We start from the raw sequence: 26,316 nt of genomic DNA on the forward strand, positions 1-26,316 counted from the left end.
TTTTCACAAAGTGCATGGGGGTGGTAACTGCCTTCCTCAGATGGCAAGGCATTCAAGTCTACCCATAGCTCAATGACTGACTGATCAAGGGCAGTTCAGAGGCTCAAGTAAAGAGCAGCATCAGTGTGGTCCAAGCCACCTTCCAAGTGCTGGGCCTGTTTATAAACAAGCACAAGTCAACTCTTATTCCAGTCCAGAGAATAGAGTTTATCAGGGCAGTACTCACTCAACCCAGGCCAGAGCCTTCCTTCCAGAGACCCGATTCCAGACTATGTTGGACCTGATATCCAAGGTCATGACCCACCAGATTACAATAGCCCGGATTTGCCACAAGTTCATGGGACACCCGACTGCGTGCACTCATGTGGTCTGGCATGCAAGGTTCAACCTCAGGCCCCTGCTGATGAAGTTAGGTTCAGTCTACTCCCTGAATAGACACCACTTGGATTCAGTGCTTACTATTCCAGTCCCGTCCTTGCCTCCCTCAATTAGCGGAAGGACCTCCGGTCGGTAATGGTTGGTGTTCCCTTTGTCACCCCCTAGACATCAGCGTCCCTCGTCTCTGATGGTTCAGACCTAGGTTGGGAAGCCCACTTCGGCTGCCTCAGGATGCAGGGCCTGTGGTCCCAGGAAATGCTCTCCCCGCACATAAATGTCAGGGAGCTCAGGGCAGGTTCCTTCCCCAGATCACAGGTAAGGTAGTGCAGATACTGACTAACAAAACCACGGCCATGTTCTTCATCAATAAGCTGGGAGGAGCTTGATCCTCCACCCTGTGTCAGGAGACCATCTGCCTATGGGACTTCTGCGTGAAGCACTCCATTCACCTCAAGGTTTCACATCTAGCAGGAGCCTGGAACACCCTGGCAGATAACCTCAGCAGATCCTTCTCTAACTACAAGTGTTCTCTTCACCGAGAGGTCACCAGGTTCATCTCCCAAAGGTGGGGATCTCCCCAGATAGATCTTGTCACGAACAAGCAGAACAAGAAATGCCATCAGTTTTGCTCGTGCCGTGGGCACAGCCTGGGCTCCCTCTCTATCATCTTCCCACTTCCATTTGCAGAGCTTCTACTCTACGCATTCCCTCCGGTTTCCCTGGTTCACAATGTCCTCCTGAAGATCAAGCAGGAGAAGGCAAGAGCTATTCTTATAGCCCCCTCATGGCTGCGCCAGCACTGTTTCGGCACGCTGGTAGACCTATCAGTAGCACCCCTGCTACTGCTCTGCCCGGACCTGATCTCACAAAACTATGGTCAGTTACTCCACCCAAACCAAGGCTTCCTTCATCTAACTGCATGGAAGTTGCATGGCTAAACACAGAGGAGCAGGCCTGTTCAGAACAAGTTTGATAGGTCTTGCTGGGCAGTGGGAAGCTGTCCACTAGGGCTACCTACCTCTCCAAATGGAAGCATTTTTCAGTATTGTTGTCCCAACGAGACATCTGTCCAGCTCAGTTTTCCCTTCAGTCTATCCTGGACTACTTGCTCCATATAAAGCAACAAAGTCTGGACCTCACATCCATCAAGGTGTATCTAACAGCAATTCTGGCCTTCCACCTGACAGTGGGCAGTAGGTCAGTGTTCTGTCACAAGATGACTGTGTGTGGTGTTTTGTTTGTTTGTTTTTTGTTTTTTAAAGGATTGGCGAGACTTTACTCTCAGGTTTGCAAGGCGATCGCCCCATGGGTCTTAAAGCTGATCCTGTCAAGGCTCACAAGCCATCCCTTTGAGCTGCTAGCACTGTGTCCCCTGCTGCTTCCTTCCTGGAAAGTTGCCTTCCCGGTAGTGATCACCTCAGCCAGAAGGGTCTCTGAAATCAGGGCCCTTACATCAGAGCCACTGTACACAGTGTTATTCAAAGATAAGGTCCAATTACACCCCCACCCGGCCTTCCTGCTAAAGGTAGTTTCATAGTTGCATAGCAACCAGGCCATTTTCCTGCCAGTCTTATTTTCAAAGCCTCAGAAGAATTCAGAAGAGCGGCGCCTTCACACATTGGATGTTAGGAGTGCCCTCGCCTTCTACATAGAGAGGATTAAACCCTGTTACGGATCCCTGCAACTCTTTGTAGCAGTAGCAGAAAGAATAAAAGGCCTCCCAGTGTCAGCCCAGAGAATCTCATCCTGGATAATCTCTTATATTTGGGCCTCTTCAGCAGCGTTCCTTGCACAGGTTCCAATCCAAGACATCTGCAGGGCCGCAACTTGGTCATCAATCCTTACCTTCTCATCCCACTATGCCATCACCCAACAGGCTTGAGATGACATCAGGTTCAGGAGAGCAGTGTTGCAGTCCGCATGTCCATGAACTCCGAGCCCGCCTCCTTGGGTACTGCTTGTGAGCCACCTCATGTGGAATGGACATGAGCAAACACTCGAAGAAAAAAAAAATTTACTGACCTTTCCATAACAGAATACTGTTATTATTTGAGGTGTTGCTCATGTCCATTCCATGCCCCACCCTCTTATCCCCTGTCAGAGTTAGCCAGCAAAAAGGAAACTGAGAAGGTATGGGGCCAGCGAATGCATCCCTTATATTGGTGCATAAGCACCAGAAGGTGCTAGAGCTGACCCAGTGGATACCACTGAGGGAAAAATCTTTGGCAGTGGTGCATGTGGCACACACATACCTAATGTGGAAGGGACATAAGCCACACATTTTGAAGAATAACAGTTACGGAAATGTTAGTAACTGTTTTTTCTATTTCTTGACAGAAGATTGTACAACATTTTTGGCAGTAAAACTCAGAATTTAAACTGTAGTTCTAAATTGCTATATTGTGAAATTGAATGGCTAGGAGCTATTTGTCGGAGCTCTGTAGTCTAAAGAGAAGAAGCTATCTGGTGGTGAAACTTGCAGGTCACAAAGGAAATAAAGATGAAAAAGAGACTGATAATGAATATGGAAATAGGTGAAGAAAATGTAACTTATTAAAACATAACTTTTTTAAACAGTATCTCATTTCTGACCATTATATACTGCTAGCATCAACTACATGATTATTTTGATCTTGGGCTGTCATGTAATCATCAACACTATCTTCAAAGTGGTGGCATTTCTTTGCCCTCATAAAACTTATTTTGGGTTTCTTCCCTTTGAAGCACTAACACTGCACAATTTCTCAGAAGTCTTCAGCACTTAACGTTTGTTTTGGCTTGTTTTTAATGAGTTTAGTTTAAAGTGCTGTAATGTCAAGTCGTCTTAAGTACATTTTTTAAAAAATAGATTAATTTATCCCAATGGTAGTTTTCTAAATAAAATGCATCATTGCACTGTTTTAGCAGTGAAGAAAAGGAGTCAAAACTGGATAGACTAATTTATTTGGGATTAAGAATTTCTGATACTTCACCAGTGAAGGACCGACATATTGACTATTATTAAAAGTGGATTTATGATCTGAATTTAGTCAACTATCTAAACACATGGAAATGTCATGCTGTTTTCATTGACTGCTGCTTGTCTTTGTATCTGCTGTTTGTACAGACTGCATTTCATGCTACTTCTGGCAAATTTATCTAAGCTTTGGCTGAGCACCCTTTAACGCTGCTCTGGGTAATTTTTATTTCGCCTCTGGCTTTTGTGTGACTGGGCAGTCACTGATGCTGCTCCAGGAAATTTTTATCTAGTCTTTGCCTTCTGCCTGGTTGAACAGATTTTGATGCTGTGTTGGGTAATCTTCGACCAGAAGTCTTATGAGAGCAGCTTTTGCTGATTTCGCTTCACTGAATATTTGGAAATATTTCCTATTATTAATGGGCCTCTTGTAGATCCTTATGTTTTGAAGCTAACATTCTCAATGTTTTTCTCAAGTTGCTTTGACTTCTTTCACCAATTAAATGTTTCAAGCCTGAATCACTATTATTAAACCATTTAATTATTTAAATTTATGAGATAAGATTGAAACATGATTTACTTGTGAAAAAAATAATCTAGTGCCCAGCACTTATCATTAGCTACTCCTCATTCACATATTTCTATCACCAGGTCCAAAATGTTGATTGTGCACCAAATTTTTAGGCTTAAATAAGTAATTTATTTATTGGTACTAGCATAGCACTTGGGGCCCCAGTGATAAACTAGGACCCCATTGTGCTAGGCACTGTACAAACAAAAAGATGGTCCCTGCCCCAGAAAGCTTATAATCTAATTGTAAGACAAGAGACAACTGATAGGTATAGACAGAGAAGTACAGGTAAACAATGAAACAAACAATATTCGTTTTAGGGGTTCTGGAACAATTTTTATAGTGGGGGTGCTGAGAACCATTGAACCAAACTGTAAACCCTCTATATAATGGAAACCACTTCAAGCCAGGAGGTGCGGCAGCACCCCTAGTTCCAGCACTTATGATTCATCCGCCTCAGAGGCAGTGCTCTTTTTTCCCATCTTACAAAGGCTCCATCTAGCAGTAAGCTGTGTTGTTCAATAATTTGAAAACAAGGTAAATTAATTAGCTGTTGATTGTATATAAATCTTTCCTGCTTCCCTCTTAGCTAAGTCTGCTATTTTACCTGCACCTTCTGAAAAAGTAGTGTTTGCAGTTCCTGGCTGATCATATCTTTCCTCTTCCCAGTACTGCCTTTAGAGGAAAATAGTGTTATGCCAAAAGAAACTGTTAAAGATTCCAGACAGTAACTGCACTCAATGAGTCAATAATTGTGTGGAGTTAAAGCAATTTTTTTCCACACACGTGGACTTTTTCTGAGGTTCGTTTGTATGCAAAGCAGTGCACAAAGTAGGCAAATGCCCAGGTACAGCTTTCCAGGATACATGATCTTAATGACCAGCCTTGCCTTTGAGGTTTCCCAGGTACAAAGTGGAAGGGTTTAGGGAGGAAAAGAGGCATGAGGTAAGCAGAGAGACAGGTTCCAGACAGCTGCTTCTGGGACAAGACAGAGGTACCTTATCTGAAGTTTCCACAAGAGGGAGTCTCCTGTGTGCCATTTGTTATCACCTTTATTCACAGAAACAGGACATGTGAACATTTTGTAAATAAACAAAATTCCTGACTCTGTGTCACCGATTTGGGCTCCAAATGAGAAACTTATGTATAAGGTCCGAAATTCTGCTGTCATCATTAACGGGACAACAATAGGAAAATGAGGCAGCTTCCAAGAGAGGACAACAAAGAGAGACAGACAAAAGGTGACCTACTCACACAGACAGTTCTGCAATAATATAAGGAACATTTGGTATACTGTTGCCAAATACTGGCGATACTGGCAAGCTTTGTCTGGCACAGTTCTTGTTCCAGACTATCAGAATTCCTTTCTGTGCTGGTGTGGTTGTGCATGGATTTCTGTTCTCCTGCAGCTGAAATAAGTTGCACTTCACGAGTCTGTGAACATGACTATGAGAGGCCATAAAACCCCTGAAAATACCCTAAAATAGCATTCTGTACATAGTCTTGACATTTTTTATCTCAGATCCTTACTGAGTTAAAAGTCGGTGCCATAAATTACTGGGAATTTCCCTTTTCCAGTATTATAAAGGTCAAATTTCTAATCCTATAGGAGCCCAAGATAACACTTTTTGTATTCATAATATTTTAATGTATGGAAAAAGCTATCCTAGGACTCAGTCTTGCACATTATGGTTTCTGCTGGAATATTTTTTTGTGGGCGAGGGGAGGGAACTCCACATTTGGGAGGAAAATGAAATATTCATCTAACAGATAAACATATACATTTTTAGAAGATTCTTTGCTTGAAGTTGCTCACTGAATCAGAGTATTGGAATGAGTCCCAGGGAAATGGATCAATGGGCTGAGATGGTCAAAAGTGCATGATCAATCTATTGCATGAATCTGCACTGTTTCACATGATTAAAATATCTACGCATGCCTGTGTGCATGTGTATGTATATTACATGTGCATTCTGTATTTGTGTGTATAATGTTGTTTCCCCTTTTGACCCAAGTGGCTAGTTATACAAAGCTCTATGGGTTGTTTCCACTAGGAGGATAAACCGATGATAGAGCCAGGTATTTTCTTTAATGCAGTGCTGTTTATTTACAAAGTTTATATATAAAGTCCTCTTTCCCTGAACACAATAAGAGTCAAATAGCAGGATACTGTTCATGTGCTTGCTCTTCCCAATGTGCCTTTCCAGCCAGCTCCCTGTACCCCAAAAGCTTTCACTGGGGGCCACATTACCAACGCTTCTGTTACTGTCTGCTTGACTTTCTGGCCACTTCTGTCTCCCTTCTGTCACATATACCCAGACAAAAACAGTTTCAACAATCAAAGCACTAGCCCCTGTGTTTGAAACCCCTTGGGCCACCTGGCTGAGCTTCTACTCAAGCTTTTCCATATGCCGATGTTTTGGGGGCTGCTGCTTTAGTTTCAGCCACTACTTTACAGTTACCCTGAATGAAAGGTGGCAGTTGTGCCCAACCCATAACAACAAAGGTAGGACCCAATTTACATATATATATATATATATAATGAAAAACATTTACAGGGATGTTGTAATTAGCCCATACCAAGAATTACATGGGGTAATACTGTGCAATAACCTTACAATTACGATGAAGATATTTTAGCGTGTGTAGTCTCAGGTTAGATGAAACTGAGATTCAGGTTTTTTCATATTTTTCCTCTTATGGTGTCACTACAGGACAGAGATAAGGTAGTTTAGGTGTCTTAACTGTGTATTTCCATACTTCAGTATGTTTGAATTTTGTTTGCATAAAAGTAGATTAGTTTCAGTTCAGAGGAAGCTAAGCAGTCAGAGGGTGACTGTCACGGTGAGCCAACTCACCCCTGCAGTGCCTCCTGCCGGTTGTCCAGGGAATTAGCATTCCACCCTTGCTGCTGGCCCCCGTGTCCCTCCCGGACCCCAGTGCCCCTTTTACCCAGGGTGCTGTCCCCTGACAGTACCCCACAGATCTGGGTCTCCCCCCCACTCCTCCAGGGAACCCCCACCCTCTATCCCCACCTCGCATCAGTCTTTGGCTACTGCCAGTCACCATCTAGCTCCTGCTCCCTAGGGCGGATTGCAGTATAATTGTCACTCATCATCGGCAAGGAGGTTCTGGACCTGCGGCTTCTGCCTAGCCTTGGGCTGCCCTCTGCAACCCCATTACCCTTTTCCTAGGCCTTCATCAAAGCCTGCAGCCTGGGGGTTTCTCAAACCGGAACTTCCCAGCTCCTCTGGCCTTTCCCCAGCCCTGCTCTGCTCTGCTCTGCTCTGCTTTAGGTACCCTGCTCAGCTCCCAGCAGTCAGGCCCCTCCCTCTCAACATCTAGAGAGAGACTCTGCGTGCTCCTGGCCCACTGCCCTCTTATAAGGGCCAGCTGTGCCATGATTAAGACGTGGCCCCCAGCTGAGGCTGCTTCTCCCAATCAGCCCCGCTTTTCCTTCCCTACCACAGCCCTCTCCCCGGGCTGTTTTAAGCCTTTGAAGGCAGGAGCAGGTGACCATCCTGCTACAGTGACACACACAGTATGGTCCAGAATGAAAAAGTGGTTGGAAGCCAGGAAACAAAGAATTAAGAAGTCAATTTTCATCGTGGTGAAAGGTTAACAACAATATGGCATCCAGTATTTAATATATTTATTAAAGACCTAGAAAAGGAGGTGAGTAGTGAGGTGGCAAAGTTTGCAGATGATACAAAGTTATTAAGGATAGTGAAGACCAAGAAGGATTGTGAGGAACTTCAGAGGGATTTAACCAATCACAGAGAAAGGGCAACTGATTGCATTTATCAAAACTGAACTAAATTGGCTAAGAAATACACATTGTAGAGAAAAAATAATCTTTTTGTGCACCTTACAGGTTCCTGAATTAACCATGGGGCTCATTAAAGGGACCTGAGCAACACTGTATACAGCTCAGTGAAGACCTCAGCTCCATATGCAGCAGCAGCAGTGGAAAAAAAGCAAATGAGATGTTAGTCTGTATAAGTAACGGGATGGAGAATAATGAAAATATACCATTATACAAATCATGGTGCGGCCTCATCTGGAATTCTGGTGTGAAAAACTGGTCACCTCATCTGAAAAATATGTTATAGAATTAGAGGGTGTTCAGAGTAGACCATCATGAATGATTTGAAGCCTGAAAAACACTCATATAAAGAGAAATAGGAAACGACTGGGATTGTTTAATTTAGAAGGGAGACAAAAAAGATGGGACACAATAAAACTGTATAAAATAACGAATTTTATAGAGAAGGTAAATTAGGAGCTTCTGTTCATTCTGCTCATAACACAGTACATGGGGATATTCAGTGACGTTAGAGTGGCAAATTCAAAATTTTAAAGGTAATATATTTTCATACAACATGTAGTTGGACTGTTGGAGTCTTGTCACAGGATGTTATTGAGACCAGGAATGTAGCAAGATTTAGGAAGGGCTTGGATACGTCTATGGATATGATGAATATTCAGAGTTGTTAATAGTTAATCCCATTTTGGAAAAGATATTAAACCTTACGCTTTAGGGTTTAAACCAAGCTCTAATAAATAGGGGTTAGGATGAGACTCATTGCTGGAGGCAGATTATTCCATATCTGCATACTGCAGAGTTTTTACATCTTCTGTCTGAATCATCTGGCACTGGGCACTGTCCAGAACACTACACTGATCCAGTGCAGTGCTTCCTATGAAGTTCCTGGGCCAAATCTATCCAGGAAAACATTTGACACACATCCAGTCTCTGTTATACTACTGAATCATTACTTCCATGCAAATTTCTTGTAGAAAAAAGGTGTTGATTGTTACCTCTTAATGTCTCAATGTCCCTATTGAAAAGTTAGCTGCGTGGTTGAACTGACCCTGTCCATAGCCTGTGTAGTCATTACATGAATACAGGGTTCCTGTTAGTGTGCATCACAGAGAATGCACAGGAGTCTGACAGAGATTTCCCTGTTTCTAGAATACTGCTAAGCAAACCATGATTACTTGTTCTGAAGCACAGTTTGCTACTACTTGTGCCATGGTACCCGCTCCTTACCCCAGTCCACACTGCTCTGTAGAATGGGTACAGGGCTAAGCCACAGCAGAGGCATGTACATACATACCCACACCCCTTATGCATGCTAACTTTCACACAGAAGACTGTCCTTCAGAAATATGCTTCAGATGTGAACATAGGGAATTCTGGCACAAGAATGCACATGTATCCATGTACAGTTGCAAGTGTAGACACACCCTAAAGGTTTATGTCCCCTCCTTTGCCACCCAGTTACCCAAAACTTTATACAATGTAGACTTGCTAAAATATATTGTCCCAGGTCACTTTGTATCTTCTAGTACAATTTTGGAAAAGGCTTATCTGTGAGCCCTCAAGCACCAGTAATTTGAGTGGGTGGGGGGAATACTTTTTTATCAAAATGAGTGAAAGTGTTTGCTTGGATGTGGAGGAAAATTTCGGGGGGGGGAATTACTCAGGGATTCCAGGTCAAGAAATTTAATCACCACTGAATGCAGGTGCTAGATTCATTTATACTGGATGTCAGGATTCTGGCTGTCGGATGGAGTATAACTGTACATCAGTGAAATTCTAATTTAATATTTTAGGTATTTTGCCATGCTCTGTTACTTCATTTTATATTACGTAACATTCTAATTTCCTCCTTCAGTGATCTCTTGCTTTTGTAGTATTTAAAAAAAAAGTGATTGAAGTTGTATTTAACATTTTTTGCCACACTGTATTTATTTTAAAGTGATTTCTTGCATTTTAAACATTTTCCTTTTGCAGTTTCTGAATTCTCGATAGTGTTCTTTGTATGTTTTATGGCTATCATTTATCATAAAAAGGAATCTGTGGTCTCGGTGCTACAAAGGTTCCTATCAACTGCCATACCAAGAAGACCACAACATTCAGTCACGCCACAGTGATAACTTCTCCCTCGCCCATTTTGCTGTGGGGAGCAATGAGGGGATGTTTGGCCAATTCATCAAGTTTTGAAAAAGCCAGTCAATGAGGTGAGAAATTTAAATTGGAAGAGGATGATTACAATAAGAGGTATATTTTCTGGAAGTGGCCAAATTACATTTTTAATTATGGTTCCTGGATGGGAGCAGCAAGCAAGGTTAGGGCCATAAACCACTGTTTAATTACAGGAGAGCTTGTACTGCCATCAATAGGAGTTTTCACAAAGAACATGAAAAAACTGTTATCCTCTTTTAGGTCACAATTTTCATAAAATTGGAACCTAAAGTTATAAGATCCTAAATCCACATATACGCACTTTCCCGGTTTTTCAAAAATGATGAGTGACCAATAGTTCTTCGAGTGCTGTTCCTGTGGGTGCTCCACTACCAGTGACGGTGCGTCCCGGCACCGTTGATCGGAGATCTTCGGTAGCAGTGCTTGGTCGGGACGCACGTGCTCAGGGGATGTCTCGCGTCATCATTCGGGTCTGCCTGAGCACGCGCGTCCCCAACCCCCCTCACTTCCTTCTTAACCATCCTCGGCTGAAGACGAGACTTGGGGCAGTGCTTATCTCTTCCCTCGTTACTGTAGGAAATAAGTAAAGAAAAATAGAAATAGTTAGCTAGCCATTTCCCAGGTCTCCCTTTCCTTTAGTTCTGAGGGACAATATAGCATGTATGTTTTAAATCAACAGGCAGGGAGGAGCACGATCTCACTCCCTATGCACGATCTCACTCCCTATGCGGATGAAGAAGCCGACTTTGGAATTGGTGCATACAACATCACATAGAAATCACCTCTTCTGATCTGCCTGGGTGTCACAACACTAACGCTGACACTCAGCAGACACTTCTCCGAGGAACATGAATGGGAATTACATCTGATGATACTTCAACAGCTCTTCTCCCCCTGGGGCACTCCATTGATAGACCTATTTGCCACACCTGAAAACTGTAAATGCCATCTATTTTGCTACAGAGCGGGACTCGGAAACACATCTCTAGGGGATGTGTTCCTCATTCCTTGGAACAACTCCCTCATGCATGCTTTTCCACCAATTCCACTGATACACAGGGTTCTACGCAAGATCACAGAGGACAAGGCCCGGGTCATACTTATTGCCCCAGCTTGTCCCAGACAGACATGGTATCCTTACCTGCTATGCATGTCCATCTGTCCTCCCCGGACTCTCCCCGACAGACCAGATCTCCTCTCCCAGAATTGCTGTCAGCTTCTTCATCCGCAGCTCCGGAAATTCCATTTGATGGCGTGGTTCCTTCATGGTTTCAATCCCACAAATTAGCTTGCTCGGAACAGGTCCAACATGTCCTCCTTCACAGTAGAAGGGACTCCACTCGTAAGACTTACCTGCAAAAGTGGAAACGCTTCTCCATCTGGTGCTTCCACAGACACCTGACACCACAGACTGCAACCCTCTCTGACATCTTAGACTATCTTTTTGAACTAAAACAGGATGAGCTTTCACTCAGTTCTATCGGAGTACACCTCATGGCCCTTACCACCTTCCATGATGCTCTGGACGGCTATTGACTTTTCGCCCACCCAACCATGAAACTCATCCTCGCGGGCCTGCAAAATCTCTACCCCGAGATTCATTCACCAGTAGCCTCCTGGAGTCTCAACCTAGTTCTCTGCACTCTTATGAAACCCCCTTTGGAGCCCCTGGCCACCTCATCCCTGCCCCACATGTCCACAAAAGTGACTTTCTTTGTTGCCATAACGTCAACGAGAAGGGTTGGTGAAATAAACACCCTGATGGCCTATCCTCCCTACACCATTTTCTCGAAAGACAAGGTTACTATGCGACCCCCCCCCAAATTCCTCCCCAAGGTGGTGTCTACCTTCCACCTTTAACCAGCCAATACACTTACATGTATTCCATCCCAAGCCTCACTCAACTCCACGGGAAATGGCATTACATACCCTCGACGTCCAATGGGCTCTTGCATTCTATCTTGACAGAACTAAACCATTTCGTAAATCCCCTAGATTATTTGTTTCTACTACCGAGAGATCAAAGGGTGAGGCTGTCTCTAAGCAAAGACTCTCCAAGTGGATCTCTGACGGCATCAGACCCTGCTACTGGACCCAGAATGTTCAACCACCAGAGAGTGTTCGGAGTCATTCTACTAGAGTAATGTCAACATCCATTGCCTTCCTCCACAACGTACATGTTATAGACATATGCAAAGCGGCCAAGTGGACATCTGACCACACATTTGCCAAACATTATGCTATCACACGGGATACCACGGCAGACACCACAGTCGGCCATATGGTACTGTCTACCGTTGTTCCTCACGCAACTCCAAAATCCCACCAACCATCGTACATACTGCTTCACATTCACTTGAAGTTAAGCACCCACAGGGACAGCACTCAAAGAAGACGAGAAAGTTACTCACCTTGCAGTAACTGAGGTTCTTCGAGATGTGTCCCCCTGTGGGTGCTCCACTACCCACCCTCCTCTCCTCTACTTTGGAGTACTAATCAGACTACTCTATGGTAGAGAAGGAACTGAGGGGGGTGCGGGACGCGCGTGCTCAGGCAGACCCTAATGATGCCATAAGTCAGCAGCTGAGCACGTGCATCCCAACCAGACACTGCTACCGAAGATCTCCGATCAACGGCGCCGGGACTCACCATTACTGGGAGTGGAGCACCCACAGGGGGACACATCTCGAAGAACCTCAGTTACTGCAAGGTGAGTAACTTTCTCTTCTCATTGAAGTATTATTTCACACTATTTTATTGCTGCATGATCTGTGCCATAATGAAATTTGGTGCTGACATTTTTGGTGCTATAGCCCAAACAGTCAGAAATTAGAGGTTGAGGTCTGCTTGTATACATATGAACATCTGGATAGCCAGAGATACAAACCATTTTTTCCACCCTTACTAAACATATTTCTATACTTTCTCATGTATAAAGTTGGTTTCCTACTGGCTATTGTTTTAGCTAGAAGAATCAGCTAGCTAGGAACTTCATTCATCTAACTACCATAATTATGGTCTTTTTTCAGTACTATCTTGTCCTGAAAAAACAATGGGTTTTGCTACTAAGCAGGACGCTGCCTTTTCATTTTCTTTTATAGTTCCTTTTTGTTCCTGACAGCCTAATACCAAATGGAAAGGCAACTCCACATGCTGGTCATAAGAAGGGTTTAAAGTTTTACTTTAATAAACCCAGTGCCTAAGGATTTCAGATACTCTAATATATAATGATCCTAAGAAGGCTCTCAATGAATTGAAAACTGCAATTTGCATATAGAGATAATTGTATATCAGATACAGTTGTCATGCTTGTAACAAATCACCACCTTGGTATATGACCTCATTCAACAAAGATGACTTCCCTCGCTATTTAGTAATGGCAGAGAATTTGGATTTTTTCATTTAAGAATCTGTTTTGATTACGAATTTATCTTTCTGCTTTTACTTTCTAGCAGTGTCATCCCAGCTGGTGATTGTCATATAGGAGAGAGGAAATGTTTCTTTCTTGTAATTTTGGTTTCCCATAATAGAGACATCCGCCAGTTTGGATTAAGCAACTGCATAAAAATAAACAATCAAAACCTTTGCTTTATTAATTAAACTAAATAGGAATTATTTTGCAGAAGCTCAATGGCTTGCATTATGGTGGAGGCCAGTCTAGATGATCACAATGGTTCCTTCTGGCCTTAGACTCTACAAATCTGTAAAGAATCCTCATTTTATAGTTTTAATTGGTTAGGTTTGGGCAGGTTTCTGATTATGTGCCATTAACAGTAATAGTTTACTAAACAAATTTGGACTGTTTCTCCTGAGGGTTTGTAGCGTGCAATAGGGAGAGACTACCCAGCTTACCTGTCTCCTTGGGTGGGCCAAATCTGGTATGATCTCCAGGTTGGTGGCTAACTCTTTTGAGACACCACAAAAGTTTTCTCTGTCACTCTTTTAGGTTGTGATCCTTCAATACTTGTCTTGCAACTGACTGCAGTAAGAGCAGGATTGGATTCATCATCCTCAGAAACAGAATTCAATTGTATGATAAACTGCTTATAAATCTGTATATAATTATTCATTTGTATTTAATTAGTGATGGCCTCAGGTTAATATGTTTGCCAACATGATACAATAACAAACATGTAATTGTACAATAAAATTGATATTTCCATTATAACTCATTAAAATTGTTATATGTTTTGTAATGTAATAGAAAATGCAATTACTAAAACATTACCATATTATGTATATTATGGGCTGAGTTTTCAAAAGTGAAAATTGATTTGTGGAGACTTCATTTTTGGGTGCCCAAGTTGATACACCTAAAAGGGGTCTGATTTTCAAAGCGCAGGAACACCCAACATTTTCTGATAATTGGGTCCATTTAAGATGGACACTCAAATAGAGCCACCTAAAGTTATTAGTCACTCTTGAAAACTGTACAAAATATCTCAAGAATATCAGTGTTTTCTGCTCTAGAATTTCAGTACATTTACAAATGAACATATTTTTACAATATATTGTTAAGGATGTTTTTGGAAACACCTCCAGGATTAAAACATGAATGGAAACTATCCGACCACATGTGATGAATATGAATAGCAGGTACCTGTTCTCTTTTCCACAGCAGAGGAAAAGAGTTGTAAATAATATTCGGAGTGAAGAAAACCTTACTATGAGAGTGGTCCCTCAAGAAAGATAGCATTCTGTGGTTATAGGTCACAAGATTTTACATACTGCACTTCATGTCTATATTGTCATGCTCTTTTACACAAGCATCTTGTATAAAATTCAAGGAAATGGCGTCTTGAAGAGACTTGATTCCATATATGTTTGTTGTATTGCATACAACCTAGATCATGCTAAAGAAAGAAATACAAAAACTCCTTTAAAATAGATCGAATCACATTCCATTTTGTTACATCTGTGAACCCCTCTACTCCAGTATTCTGTTTAGGTGGTTAGATGTGTTCCATCATCATAGTATCTGAGTGCCCCACAAACATTAATGAATTTATCCTGAGAACACCCCTATGACAATGGGAAGTATTCTCTCCATTTTACCAGTGGGGAACTGTGGAATTGAGACATTAAGGGTAGGATTTTCTAAAAACTCAAAGGTTTCAGAGTGGGTAGCTGTGTTAGTCTGTATCAGCAAAAACAACGAGGAGTCCTTATGGCACCTTAGAGACTAACAAAGTTATTTGGTTGTAAGCTTTCATGGGCTAAAACCCACTTCATCAGATGCATGGAGTGGAAAATACAGTAGGCAAGTGTAAATACACAGCACATGAAAAGATGGGAGTTGCCTTACCAAGTGGAGGGTCAGTGCTAACGAGCCCATTCAATTAAGGTGGAAGTGGGCTATTCTCAACAAGTTGAGAACAGTTGACAAGAAGGGGTGAATACCAAGGGAGGGGGGAAAAATCACTTTTGTAGTGCTAATGAGGCCAGTGTAATCAACCTGGCCCATTTCAAACAGTTGACAAAAGGGTGTGAGTTTCAGCAGGAGGAAATTTAATTTTGTAGTGACCCAGCCTCTCCCAGTCTTTATTCAGGCCTAATTTGATGGTATCCAGTTTGCAAATTAATTCCAGTTCTGTAGTTTATAGTTGGAGTCTGTCTTTGAAGTTTTTTTGTTGAAGAATTGCCACTTTTAAGTCTGTTGAGTGTCCGGGGAGATTGAAGTGCTCTCCTACTGGTTTTTGAATGTTCTAATTCTTGATATCTGATTTGTGTCCATTTATTCATTTGTGTAGAGACTGTCCAGTTTGGCCAATGTACATGGCAGAGGGGCATTGCTGCCACATGATAGCATATATCACATGGATAGATGTGCAGGTGAATGAGCCGCTGATGGTGTGGCTGATGTGGTTGGGTCCTGTGATGGTGTCCCTTGAATAGATATGTGGATAGAGTTGGCAACGGGGTTTGTTGCAAGGATTTGTTCCTGGGTTAGTGTTTTTGTTGTGTGGTGTTTGGTGAGTTGCTGGTGAGTATTTGCTTCAAGTTGCGGGGCTCTCTGTAAGGGAGGACTGGCCTGTCTCCCAAGGTCTGTGAGAGTGAGGGATCGTCTTTCAAGATAGGTTGTAGATCCTTGATGATGCGCTGGAGAGGTTTTAGTTGGGGCTGGAAGTGATGACTAGTGGCGTTCTGTTACTTTCTTTGTTGGGCCTGTTCTGTAGTAGGTGACTTCTGGGTACCCTTCTGGCTCTGTCAATCTGTTTCTTCACTTCACCAGGTGGGTATTGTAGTTTTAAGAATGCTATTAGAGATCTTGTAGGTGTTTGTCTCTGTCTGAGGGATTGGCTGTGGATCGTGTGATGTGGTCTGGAGGAAAGTTGGAGGCATGTAGGTAAGTAAAGCAGTCAGTAGGTTTCCGGTATAGGGTGGTGTTTATGTGACCATCGCTTACTTGCACTGTAGTGTCCAGGAAGTGGATCTCTTGTGTGGACTCGTCCAGGCTGAGATTGATGGTGGGGTGGAAATTGTTGAAATCCTGGTGGAATTCCTCAAGGGCCTCCTTCCCATGGGTCCAGATGATGAAGATGTCATCAATGTAGCATAAGTAGAGTAAGGGCGTGTAACAGTGGCGAGACTCACCCCTGTGGCGCCTCCTGCTGGTCGTCTCGGGAATTAGCTCTCCAGCTCTGGATCGTCCTCTGCAGGCTGATGTCTCACTACTGCTGGGATCCCGTGTCCCTCCTGGACCCCAGTGCCCTTTTCCACTGGGTTTCTGCCCCGTGCAGTACCCCTGCAGTCTTGGTGGGTCTCCCCTCCCCGGGGAACCCCACTGCCCCCCATCCCCACCTTGCCTCAGTCTTGGCTACTGCCAGTCATCTAGCCCCCGTTCACTGGTGCGGACTGCAGTATAATTGCCACTCATCACTGGCAAGGAGGGCTTGGACCTGCTGCCTCTGCCTACCCTTGGGCTGCCCCCTGCAACCCCAGCACCTGTTTGGCCTAATGCTAGGTCTTCAGCCTGCGGGGTTCCAGGCCGGAGCTCCCCAGCTCCTCTGGCCTTCCCCCAGCCCTGCTCTACCTCAGGTACCTTGGTATGCTCCCCAGCAGCCAGGTCCCTCCCTCTCCAAAGGTTAGAGAGAGAGTGTCTGTCTGCTCCTAGCCCACTGCCCTCTTACAAGGGCCAGCTGGGCCCTGATTGGGGCATGGCCACAGCTGAGGCTGCTTCCTCAATCAGCCTGGGAGCTGCTTGCCCCCAGCCACAACGCTCTCCTGTTAGGAGACAAGAACCAAGGAAGCGTTGTTCTAAGTCAGCCATAAAAATGTTGGTATACTGTGGGGCAATGCAGGTACCCATAGCAGTCCCACTGACTTGAAGGTATAAATTGTCAAAGTGATTTTGGAGTACCAATCCAATTGAAAGCAATGGTACTGGTGCCCCTTACTCACTTAGATGCTTTTGAAAATTCCATCCTAAGTAACTTGGCTAAGGTTACACAGAAAATATTTAGAATAACTGGAGTTGAACACAGACCTCCAAAGTACCTTAACTACACATTCATTTTTCTTAGTTCATCATTCTGTAACATTTCTTTTCATTTGTCTTGGGGTGGGGGGAGGGGGATGACCACACTTGTAATAAATCACAGGTCATTTTTTTAAAATTATACAACCAATTAAATCTGTGTCCCCATTCCCCTCACTAAATCAATGACTGCAATATCCCAAATCCACAGTAGGAAAACTCCATGAGTTCACGCTTGTGGAGTTTCCAAGGTATCAGCAAACGGAGAAGGTCAAAGTTTTTCTCACCAATCCTGCAGATGTCCCATGGAGAGCTTTGGTACTAGAAGAAAAACAGTGAACAATATATTCAAGATATAGTCCTGACTATGCAACTCCCAGGACAATAACTGGGAGTTATGGTTGAGAATGTATTATCCTTTTATAACACTAATATAATGTTATATTAGAGTGGGGTGGGAGGGAGAAACTAAATGCGAGAAACTGAGGGAATTTGAACTTAAGATTCCTGCACAAACTTGGGTAAGGTTCCAACACAAACCTTGACTGTAACTCCATGTACCCACCTATCCTTTGTGCCTCAGGTTTATCTCGTATAGTTTCATATTCTGTGATGTTTCAATCCTTTTATTTTCCCCTTTATGCCCTTGGCTTTTTAATCTTGCCGGGTCTGAAGAAGCAGTGTTGAGCTTCATAGATTCCAAGGGCCAGAAAGGATCATAGAGATCATATAGTATGATCTCCTCTATAACACCAGCCATAGAACTGCCCCAAAATAATTCCTAGAACATATCTCTTAAACAAATATAAAATCTTAATTTAAAAAGTGTCTGTGATGGAGAATCCACCACAGCCCTTGGTAAATTGTTCTAATGGTTAATTACACTTCCTGTTAAAAATTTGTGCCTTATTTCCAATCTGAATGTGTCTATCTTCAACTTCCAGCCAAAGGATCATGTTATACTTTTCTTTGATAAACTGAAGAGCCCATTATTCAATATTTGTTCCCCATATAGGTACCTGTAGCCTGTAATAATGTCACCCTTTAGTCTGTCTTTTGTTAAGCTATTTTAATTAAAGAGGACACTACCACTGCATACTCCATGAAAAGTGTGTATGTAGATGTTGAATAATAAGTGAGAGAACGTCAAAGGCTTTTGGAGGAGGATGAACAGTTGGTATAACAAATTTCAGGGTTCAGTCTGAGAGAAACCATTGTATTTGAGGCCATTTCTGCCCGCAAGATAGATTCTGAATAGTTTAGTGATCAGTGATATCAAATGCCAGCTAGAGGTCCAGGAGAACGAGTGTTAATGTCTCAATGGACATCAAGAAATAATCCATCATAATAACTGGTGGTGTCTTTCCATGTCCAATCTCGTAGCCTGAGAGAGATTCAGTAGCCTTCAAGACTGGTTTTTCCATGGAAAAACCAATTGTGCATTATGATGTCTAATTCCTTGGTGCTAAATTACCTCATTTCTCATGTAAAACTAGGAGTGCTTAACACTATGTTGTTTGGTATCTGAGGGTTTAAGGAAAGATTTATTCAGTTTATAATGTATTTGTTTTAAAAAGCTGATCTGAAGGTACCACTGCATTGATTTTGATTGGTACATCCATGTATCATAGTATGTCATGGTCTTTCTGTGGCTAAGTGGAAAAATAAGCTTTCTTAAACTGTTTACCATGGAAAATGGTAAGCTTTGGATTTTAAAATATATTTAATTGCTTGGAGGGTGGCATGTATAATGAAAAGGCTATTTTTTGTGCGGCAATGTAACTAATTGTAGGTTTATCCTCAATTATATCAAAATAAACATTGCTAAGAATTTTAAAAACATTCTCTGGAGTATCTTCTGTGTTGATGGACTGTAAAAGCATTTTCAGTTTATGCTTATGCACTTCTTTCTTTATTTCTAGATCGAGGCCAAGTATAATATTACCCAATATGAGAATATTTTTTTTCTCTGCATGATTTTGGAACAGCTTCTTCAGAAGGGGACAGGAGAAGGTAACATTTCAAGCTCAGACTATGATGGAGAAGAAAAAAGCAAATTTCTGCAGAACCTTGATCAAATTATTCTCCATCTTGCTGATGAATTCCCATTGTTTTCTGTTTATATGTGGAGACTGGGTGCTCTTTTGAACTCATCTCAAATGCAAATTGTTTAAAACAGCCAGGCTTCTTTTTAGCAGTATATTCATTACAGCTGTGGAAAAACCAGAGCATGAAAATGGTCACTATTGAAAGACTTTCAATGATTATACTAAACAACAATATCTAAGATAATGTGGTTGTTTTTCCATTCTTCATATAGAAAAGAGTAATATTTTGAATGCCCCTGTGTGTAGTAACTGTGGGTAAATGTTGGGTTTTATTATGGAAACTCCTGTGTATTACATTGTCTACATGAATGGAATTTAAGCAGCAAAGTCATTTTATGTGATATTTAGAATAAGTAAGTAAAATGAACTTTTAGATTAAGTCCAAGATTTAAAAAAATTTAATGCTCCAGTTAGGCTCATGAATCCATATTTAGGCACATAAATAAGTGGCATGACTTTCAAAAGCGCTGCTCATCCAGCAGTTTCTGTATGTTTCAGTAGGAGCTATTGAATACTCAGCACTTTTGACAATTAGATCATTTATTTAGATGCCTAAATATGGACTCACAAGCCTAACTGTAGGCATCCATGTTTTTATTTTATTACTGTTTTAAATCTTGGCCAAGATTTAAGGTTAAATTGTGTATAGCGAAGATTTCAATGCTGTGGTGCAAATACAGATATATATTCATATGCAGAAGCCTTGTTATTTTCAGAAAAAATAATTTTAGCTAAGTACCGCTATACTATACATGATGCCTACTACCATTCTCTTAGGTCAGTTGTAGTCTCCGACTTAACCAAAATATTTCTTTTATGTCTGATTTAACCAATGTTTGATTTATGTCTATTTTTATCCTTTTCTCATTTTCACCAAACATTGCATATACACTAACAGTACATGCATAAACACTGAGCCAAATTACCTCTGAAGTAACTCAACTGATGTTAGCAGAGTTGCACCTGTATTAATTTAGCTCATTTTGTAATTGCTTGAACCTAAAAATCCTAAGGTAAGACAGATAAAATTCCATTTAAATGTTCATACATTATATCTAATTTTTGGATTTTCATTTCTTTATACAGGATTTACATAACTATTTACCTACTTTAATAGGAATCTTCTTAAACATGAAAACTTTAAAATATGGGCCCAATAGTTATTCCAGTGATCCAGAATTTTTGATATATTTGGAGGGTAATTACTAAAATGTATTACAACTTTCTCAGGGAGATCAAACAATATTAATATCATTGTGAGTTCTATTAGCGAGATTCACTTATAAATTACATATTTTTAATATTTGTACAGTTTCTTCCCATCACAAAGTTTGCTTCATATCAATTTTAATCTGTTTTTATCTGTTACTAAAATTCAGTGAAACACATCTTCAGTAACATTGGAAAGATGTTTGTATTAAATGGTAATACATATTATTTTAATGATCATAACTGTATTTTCTATATTGCTAAAATATATTAGTATTATGTTGCAACAGAACAACACTGCTGTTATATAGGCATAACTGGGCCATTAAGGAAATTGTCTTGTAATTTCAGTTTTACCACTCTCTAATATTATGTTCGAGTTATTAAACTTGGGTTTTGGTTATAGCATGGGGTACCATTTTTTTCATGTTTTATATTAATAAATTTCAACAAAACTCCATTTGATGTATAAATCAGATGAACTACTATTCCTGAATAGCCACATCAGAAAATCAGCTAATTCCACCCATACTGACAAGTTACAGATATAAAATTTAGTAGATATTTACTTAAGCTTGTCAACCACTTGTCCACTAGCATGGTAACTTTTGGGGGGGTTGCTTTTGGATTGTTGTTTTTTTTTCTTTTCTTGGTCAACGCTTCTACTTACTGTGTTTGGAGGAGAAAGGTAAAAGTGACATTGACACACAGGGTGGTGGAAAAAGAGGCGAGATACACAAAGTGAACAAAACTAAGAACATAAGAACAGCCATACTGGGTCAGACCAAAGGTCCATCTAGCCCAGTATCCTGTCTTCCAACAGTGGCCAATGCCAGGTGCCCCAGGGGGAATGAACAGAACAGGTAATCATCAAGTGATCCATCCCCTGTCGCCCATTCCCAGTTTCTGGCAAACAGAGGCTAGGGACATCATCCCTGCCCATCCTAGCTAATAGCCATTGATGGACTTATCCTCCATGAATTTGTCTAGTTCTTTTTTGATCCCTGTTATAGTCTTGGCCTTCACAACATCCTCTGGCAAGGAGTTCCACAGGTTGACTGTGTGTTATATGAAAAAAATACTTCCTTTTTGTTCGTTTTAAACCCACTGCCTATTAATTTCATTTGGTGACCCTTAGTTCTCATGTTATGAGAAGGAGTAGATAACACTTCCTTATTTGCTTTCTCCACACTAGTCATGATTTTATAGACCTCTATCATATCCCCCTTATTCGTCTCTTTTCCAAGCTGAAAAGTCCCAGTCTTATTAATCTCTCCTCATATGGCAGCAATTCCATAACCCTAATAATTTTTGTTGCCCTTTTCTAAACCTTTTCCAATTCCAATATATCTTTTTGAGATGGGGCAACCACATCTGCACACAGTATTCAAGATGTGGGCATAACATAGCTTTATATAGAGGCAATGTGATATTTTCTGTCCTATTATCTATCCCTTTCTTAATGATTCCCAACATTCTGTTTGCTTTTTTGACTGCCGCTGCACATTTAGTGGATGTTTTCAGAAAACTATCCACAATGACTCTAAGAGCTCTTTCTTGAGTGGTAGCAGCTAATTTAGACCCCATCATTTGACATGTATAGTTTGACATGTATAGTTTTCCTATGTGCATTATTTTGCATTTATCAACACTGAATTTCATCCGTCATTTTGTTGCCCAGTCACCCAGTTTTGTGAGATCCTTGTGTAGCTCTTCGCAGTCTGCTTGGGATTCAACAAAGCAAAAGGGAGTTGGTATAAACTTTTTAAAGATCTCCACTCCCCCCATGAGCAGAAAAGAAAGAATAAATTGCTAAAAAATCACACCCAATAATTGATCAGTTTTCTCAAGAAATAGTATTTTCCTCAAAATGCTTTTGCTTCAGTGAAAAAAGGGGGACAATTGAAGAAAATTAGAGTTTGAAAAATGGCAAAATGCAAGTCATCTCAGTACTTCAAGCTGTAATTGAGAGAGTGTGCAGATTCAGCAGTTGGTCAACTACCAGTTCAAGATGCTACCTTTCACTCTACTTACTGAGTGTTTTTAAAAAACGCCATTAGCTGCATCTTGTCTCACAAAGGACAGGATACATATTTTCTCCTTCCAGTCACATATAAGACAGAGGAGATGGAAGCAATTTTCTATTGCTGCCCTGTGTAGCCACTGACCTGTTCTATCTGCTGTTGCATGCCCACCGAGCCAAAAGACTAAAGAGGTTGTACTGGGAAGGAGCTTTGATCCCTGTTTTCCTTTCCATCACTAGCGAATAATCCCATACACCTGCCATGATACAACCTTTCCTCCCCCTCCTCCCTCCCTGCACATTAGGGGAGTTCACCAGCCAGGTTTGACCTACCCAGCTCAAGAACCAAAGGGCACTCATTCCCCAAACAGCACTGTCTACCTGACAATCCACCCCCCAGCCAGAGCCTGGATGGCAAAATTTTGAAGTTGATGGGTTATGAATAGGTTGAGTGTGAAGTTGTTTTCTGGGGAGTGGGAATTACTATGGAATTGATGCATTTTTACAGCAGTAGGAGTGTTGAGTTGATGGATATTTGGGAGTGGGGAAAGGTATTTCACCTAGGGTCTGTCACATATGTCACCACTTGAGGCAGAACTTTATTTTTTGTTGTTAGGGAGTCCTTTGTTAAAAACTTGTGGTAGCACATCACTGATCTCTAGCTATGTCTTCACTATTAGGGTTACTAACTGTCGCCTTTGCCAGGAGAAGGGGCATTTCTTCTTGCCTGATTTTTCTTCTATTAAAAAAAGCACATGGGTGCCTGTGATGGGGCATAAATCCCACATTGGTGCTGAGTTACCAGGAGCCTTAGAGGACAATTAACCCACCTCCTGGCACCTAGAGGGGTATTAAGCCTGTCAGTTATCAGGTCAATCTGGAAAGGAGTCAGGTTTCCTTAAAAGAACTGAAACAGCTCACTTAGGGAGAGAGGAGATTGGGAGTTCCTGACTGCTAAAAGTGGCCTGATAGAAAAAGGTAGTTCACTTCTGTGATGGGTCTCAAAATAGGAGTAAGACTCCAGAGAGGCAGCCCTAAGATGTCGTCATTCCGCTGAGGAGCAGAGTATTAGGGAAGACTTGTGAAGAACTAAAGTTCAAGTCTGGGATATATGGAAGTGGTTTAAGTTGGTACTTTTCATTTGGGATTTCTTGGAGAACTCCAGTGGGGAATCCTGTGAGCCACTGCCCTGAAGGAAGGAGGGACCTTGAGATATCAGGGAGCCTGAGAGGAACTCAGGTATGCAATGAGCCCAGGAAGAGGCTAGAGGGAAAAGGCCTGTAGACAGGCTGAGGTAGAAAAAAGCCCCGGAAGGAAGCAGTGGGCCTGAATAGACAGACCTTGCCTGCTTCTTACAAGGTCCCTGGGTGCTGGACCCAGAGAGGAGAGTCTGGGTTTCCTTACTGGCCACTGGAAAAGGTAGTCTGAAGATCCCAGAGACCAGTCATGGAAGGGCTATTGTGTTGGGACTTGGGCCAAAGACTCTGACTGAGGCTACAGAACTATTGTTTGTTGGACTTTGTTGCCCCAGAAAGGTCAGACTTTAAAGTGAGGTGTCTGGAGGGCTGAGACATGAGAAGAGGCAGACCACAGCAGGGTTGGAGCAGCCGTCAACAGAGGTGATAGATGAGGAGAACCTGCTATGCTGCGCACAGCCATGGTGGGGTGTGCCAGTGGTGAGTCCACTCCTCTACTATGCCAATCTGCCCTTCCTTATGTATGGGAAGATTTTATTATAAATACTGTAATTTGCAGCTTGGTAAACTGTATTTCTAACCGTTCAATATATTCAGAGTTATTTTATAGCACGGAGTTAGCGGTAACATAAAAGCTTAATAGTTTAAAATACAGCTGTTTAGAGGTTTGAAATTGTGGTTCTCCAGAATTCATGGACACTATGATCCATCCAATAGCCACCTAGTTGGCTGACAGTTTTGTGTATCTCTCCATCTGGCAAGGAAGGAAACACTCCAGTATTAGAATTAATGGCTGTGTCCTGTTTTACAGGAGAGAAATTATTACTTAAGAAAAATCTCCCTTTTCACTGTTGCTGAAATGGCATCTGCTTCTTCTCCAAAGACTATTTCATTGACCAGAAAGTTTTACCTACAATGCCGGTTATGGTCATTGGTGTTATCTTGTTGTTAACAGTCTTGTCAGTGTTGTGGTTTAGTATATTTTCATATTTTTCACATGATCTACATGATTTGTTTTTCTTGAACTACAGTTACGGCTAACACTCCAATCTATTGTATGTCCTGGCATACAATACAAGGGGAAATTCTACGTTACCAATTAATTGCTTAGTAAACTTTCTCTCTCCCTTTCAGTAGATAATGGATTACTACTCATTATCAAAATGGAAATAATGCTTTATAATTTACGATCATACAGTACCAGAAGCCAGGAATAGATAGATCACTCCATAATTGCCCTGTTCTGTATGCTCCCTCTGAAGCTGTGGTACAGGTCATTGTCTGAGACAGAATACTGGGCAAGACTGACCATGGTATGATCCAGTAGGGCAGCTCTTAATCATGTTCTCATGAGGAGACTAGATCCTTAAATATCACTTGCTTAAAAGACATCAGTGAAAGATCAGGATCTAGGCTATTTGGCAACTTACCAGTAATGAACTGATTCAGGTTTCTTCACTGTTCCAAAGTAACTAGGTTTGCAAAATCAGTATTAATATCAGATATCTGTAAAAAGATTATTTAATCCAAAATCCAATTCGCTTTAGCTAGTTTTAAAAAGCCACAGTATCTGAAGTGGCAAATTCATTTTTCGTATCTTATTGATGTAGACAGGAAAGTATAAATAAATAAGGCTTTAAAATTCTTTTGTCTGGTTTGGGAACTGTGGACTAATGGATGATTTTACTTCTGCTTTATAAGGAAAAATATTAACTGCTGGGATTCTTATTTACTCATATTTATCAGTTCATTCAAGACCTTATTCAATTATTCTGAACTCAGTAAGCAGCCAACTTGGGACATAAATATCTAAGACAGGAATTACAGTAGAGTAAATAATTAAAGGACTGATTTAACATCAGAAATCTTATCTTGGTTGAAACTATTTTAAAGCAACTGTAAGAGTTTGACAATATTTTCAATTGATATTTTTTTAAAAGAGGCTTGTGATACACTATTTAAAAAGAGAGAAGAATCAACAGTCTTTATATCTGCGTTCTTTAAAATTACCCTGATCTTGGTTTGAACTCTACTCCAAGGGGTTTGTTCTCCTCCCATACATGCACAGGGGACTTGCTGAACATAACCTCGGTTAGCATTAATGGTTAATTCTACTGTAAATCCTTCATTAAAATAATGAGAAAAAAATCATCCTTAATAGGGTGTATGGTGAATTCCTATAAAAGATTATAGTCTAGGGTAAGGCTGAGCAAGCTGTTATGACAAATTTAGTTGAATTTGTTAACTTTAAAAAAAAATCTTCATCTGAAAATGTTGCTCTTGAGATTAAAATATCCTGAAATTACCTATTTAAAAGACAGATTATACAGTTAAAGTACTGAGCTGTACTGGATACAGTGCAAAGCTTCCCTTATCTCAGGATCTCTCTTGAGGTTTCAAGGGTTA

General features: G+C 41.4%; 1 protein-coding gene across 1 annotated transcript in view; it reads left to right on the plus strand.

Annotated features, from left to right (window-relative positions):
* The window catches only part of MEI4 (meiotic double-stranded break formation protein 4), a 127,672-nt gene extending 106,508 nt beyond the window's left edge, over window positions 1-21,164 (plus strand). Inside the window, exon 5 of the mRNA XM_043542551.1 lies at window positions 19,297-21,164. Coding sequence (XP_043398486.1) covers window positions 19,297-19,548 — 252 coding nt within the window. The 3' untranslated portion in view covers window positions 19,549-21,164. The remainder of the gene's footprint in view (window positions 1-19,296) is intronic.
* Window positions 21,165-26,316: the final 5,152 nt, after the last annotated feature.

The sequence above is a fragment of the Chelonia mydas genome, chromosome 3 (assembly GCF_015237465.2).
Source record: "Chelonia mydas isolate rCheMyd1 chromosome 3, rCheMyd1.pri.v2, whole genome shotgun sequence".
NCBI lineage: Eukaryota > Metazoa > Chordata > Testudines > Cheloniidae > Chelonia > Chelonia mydas.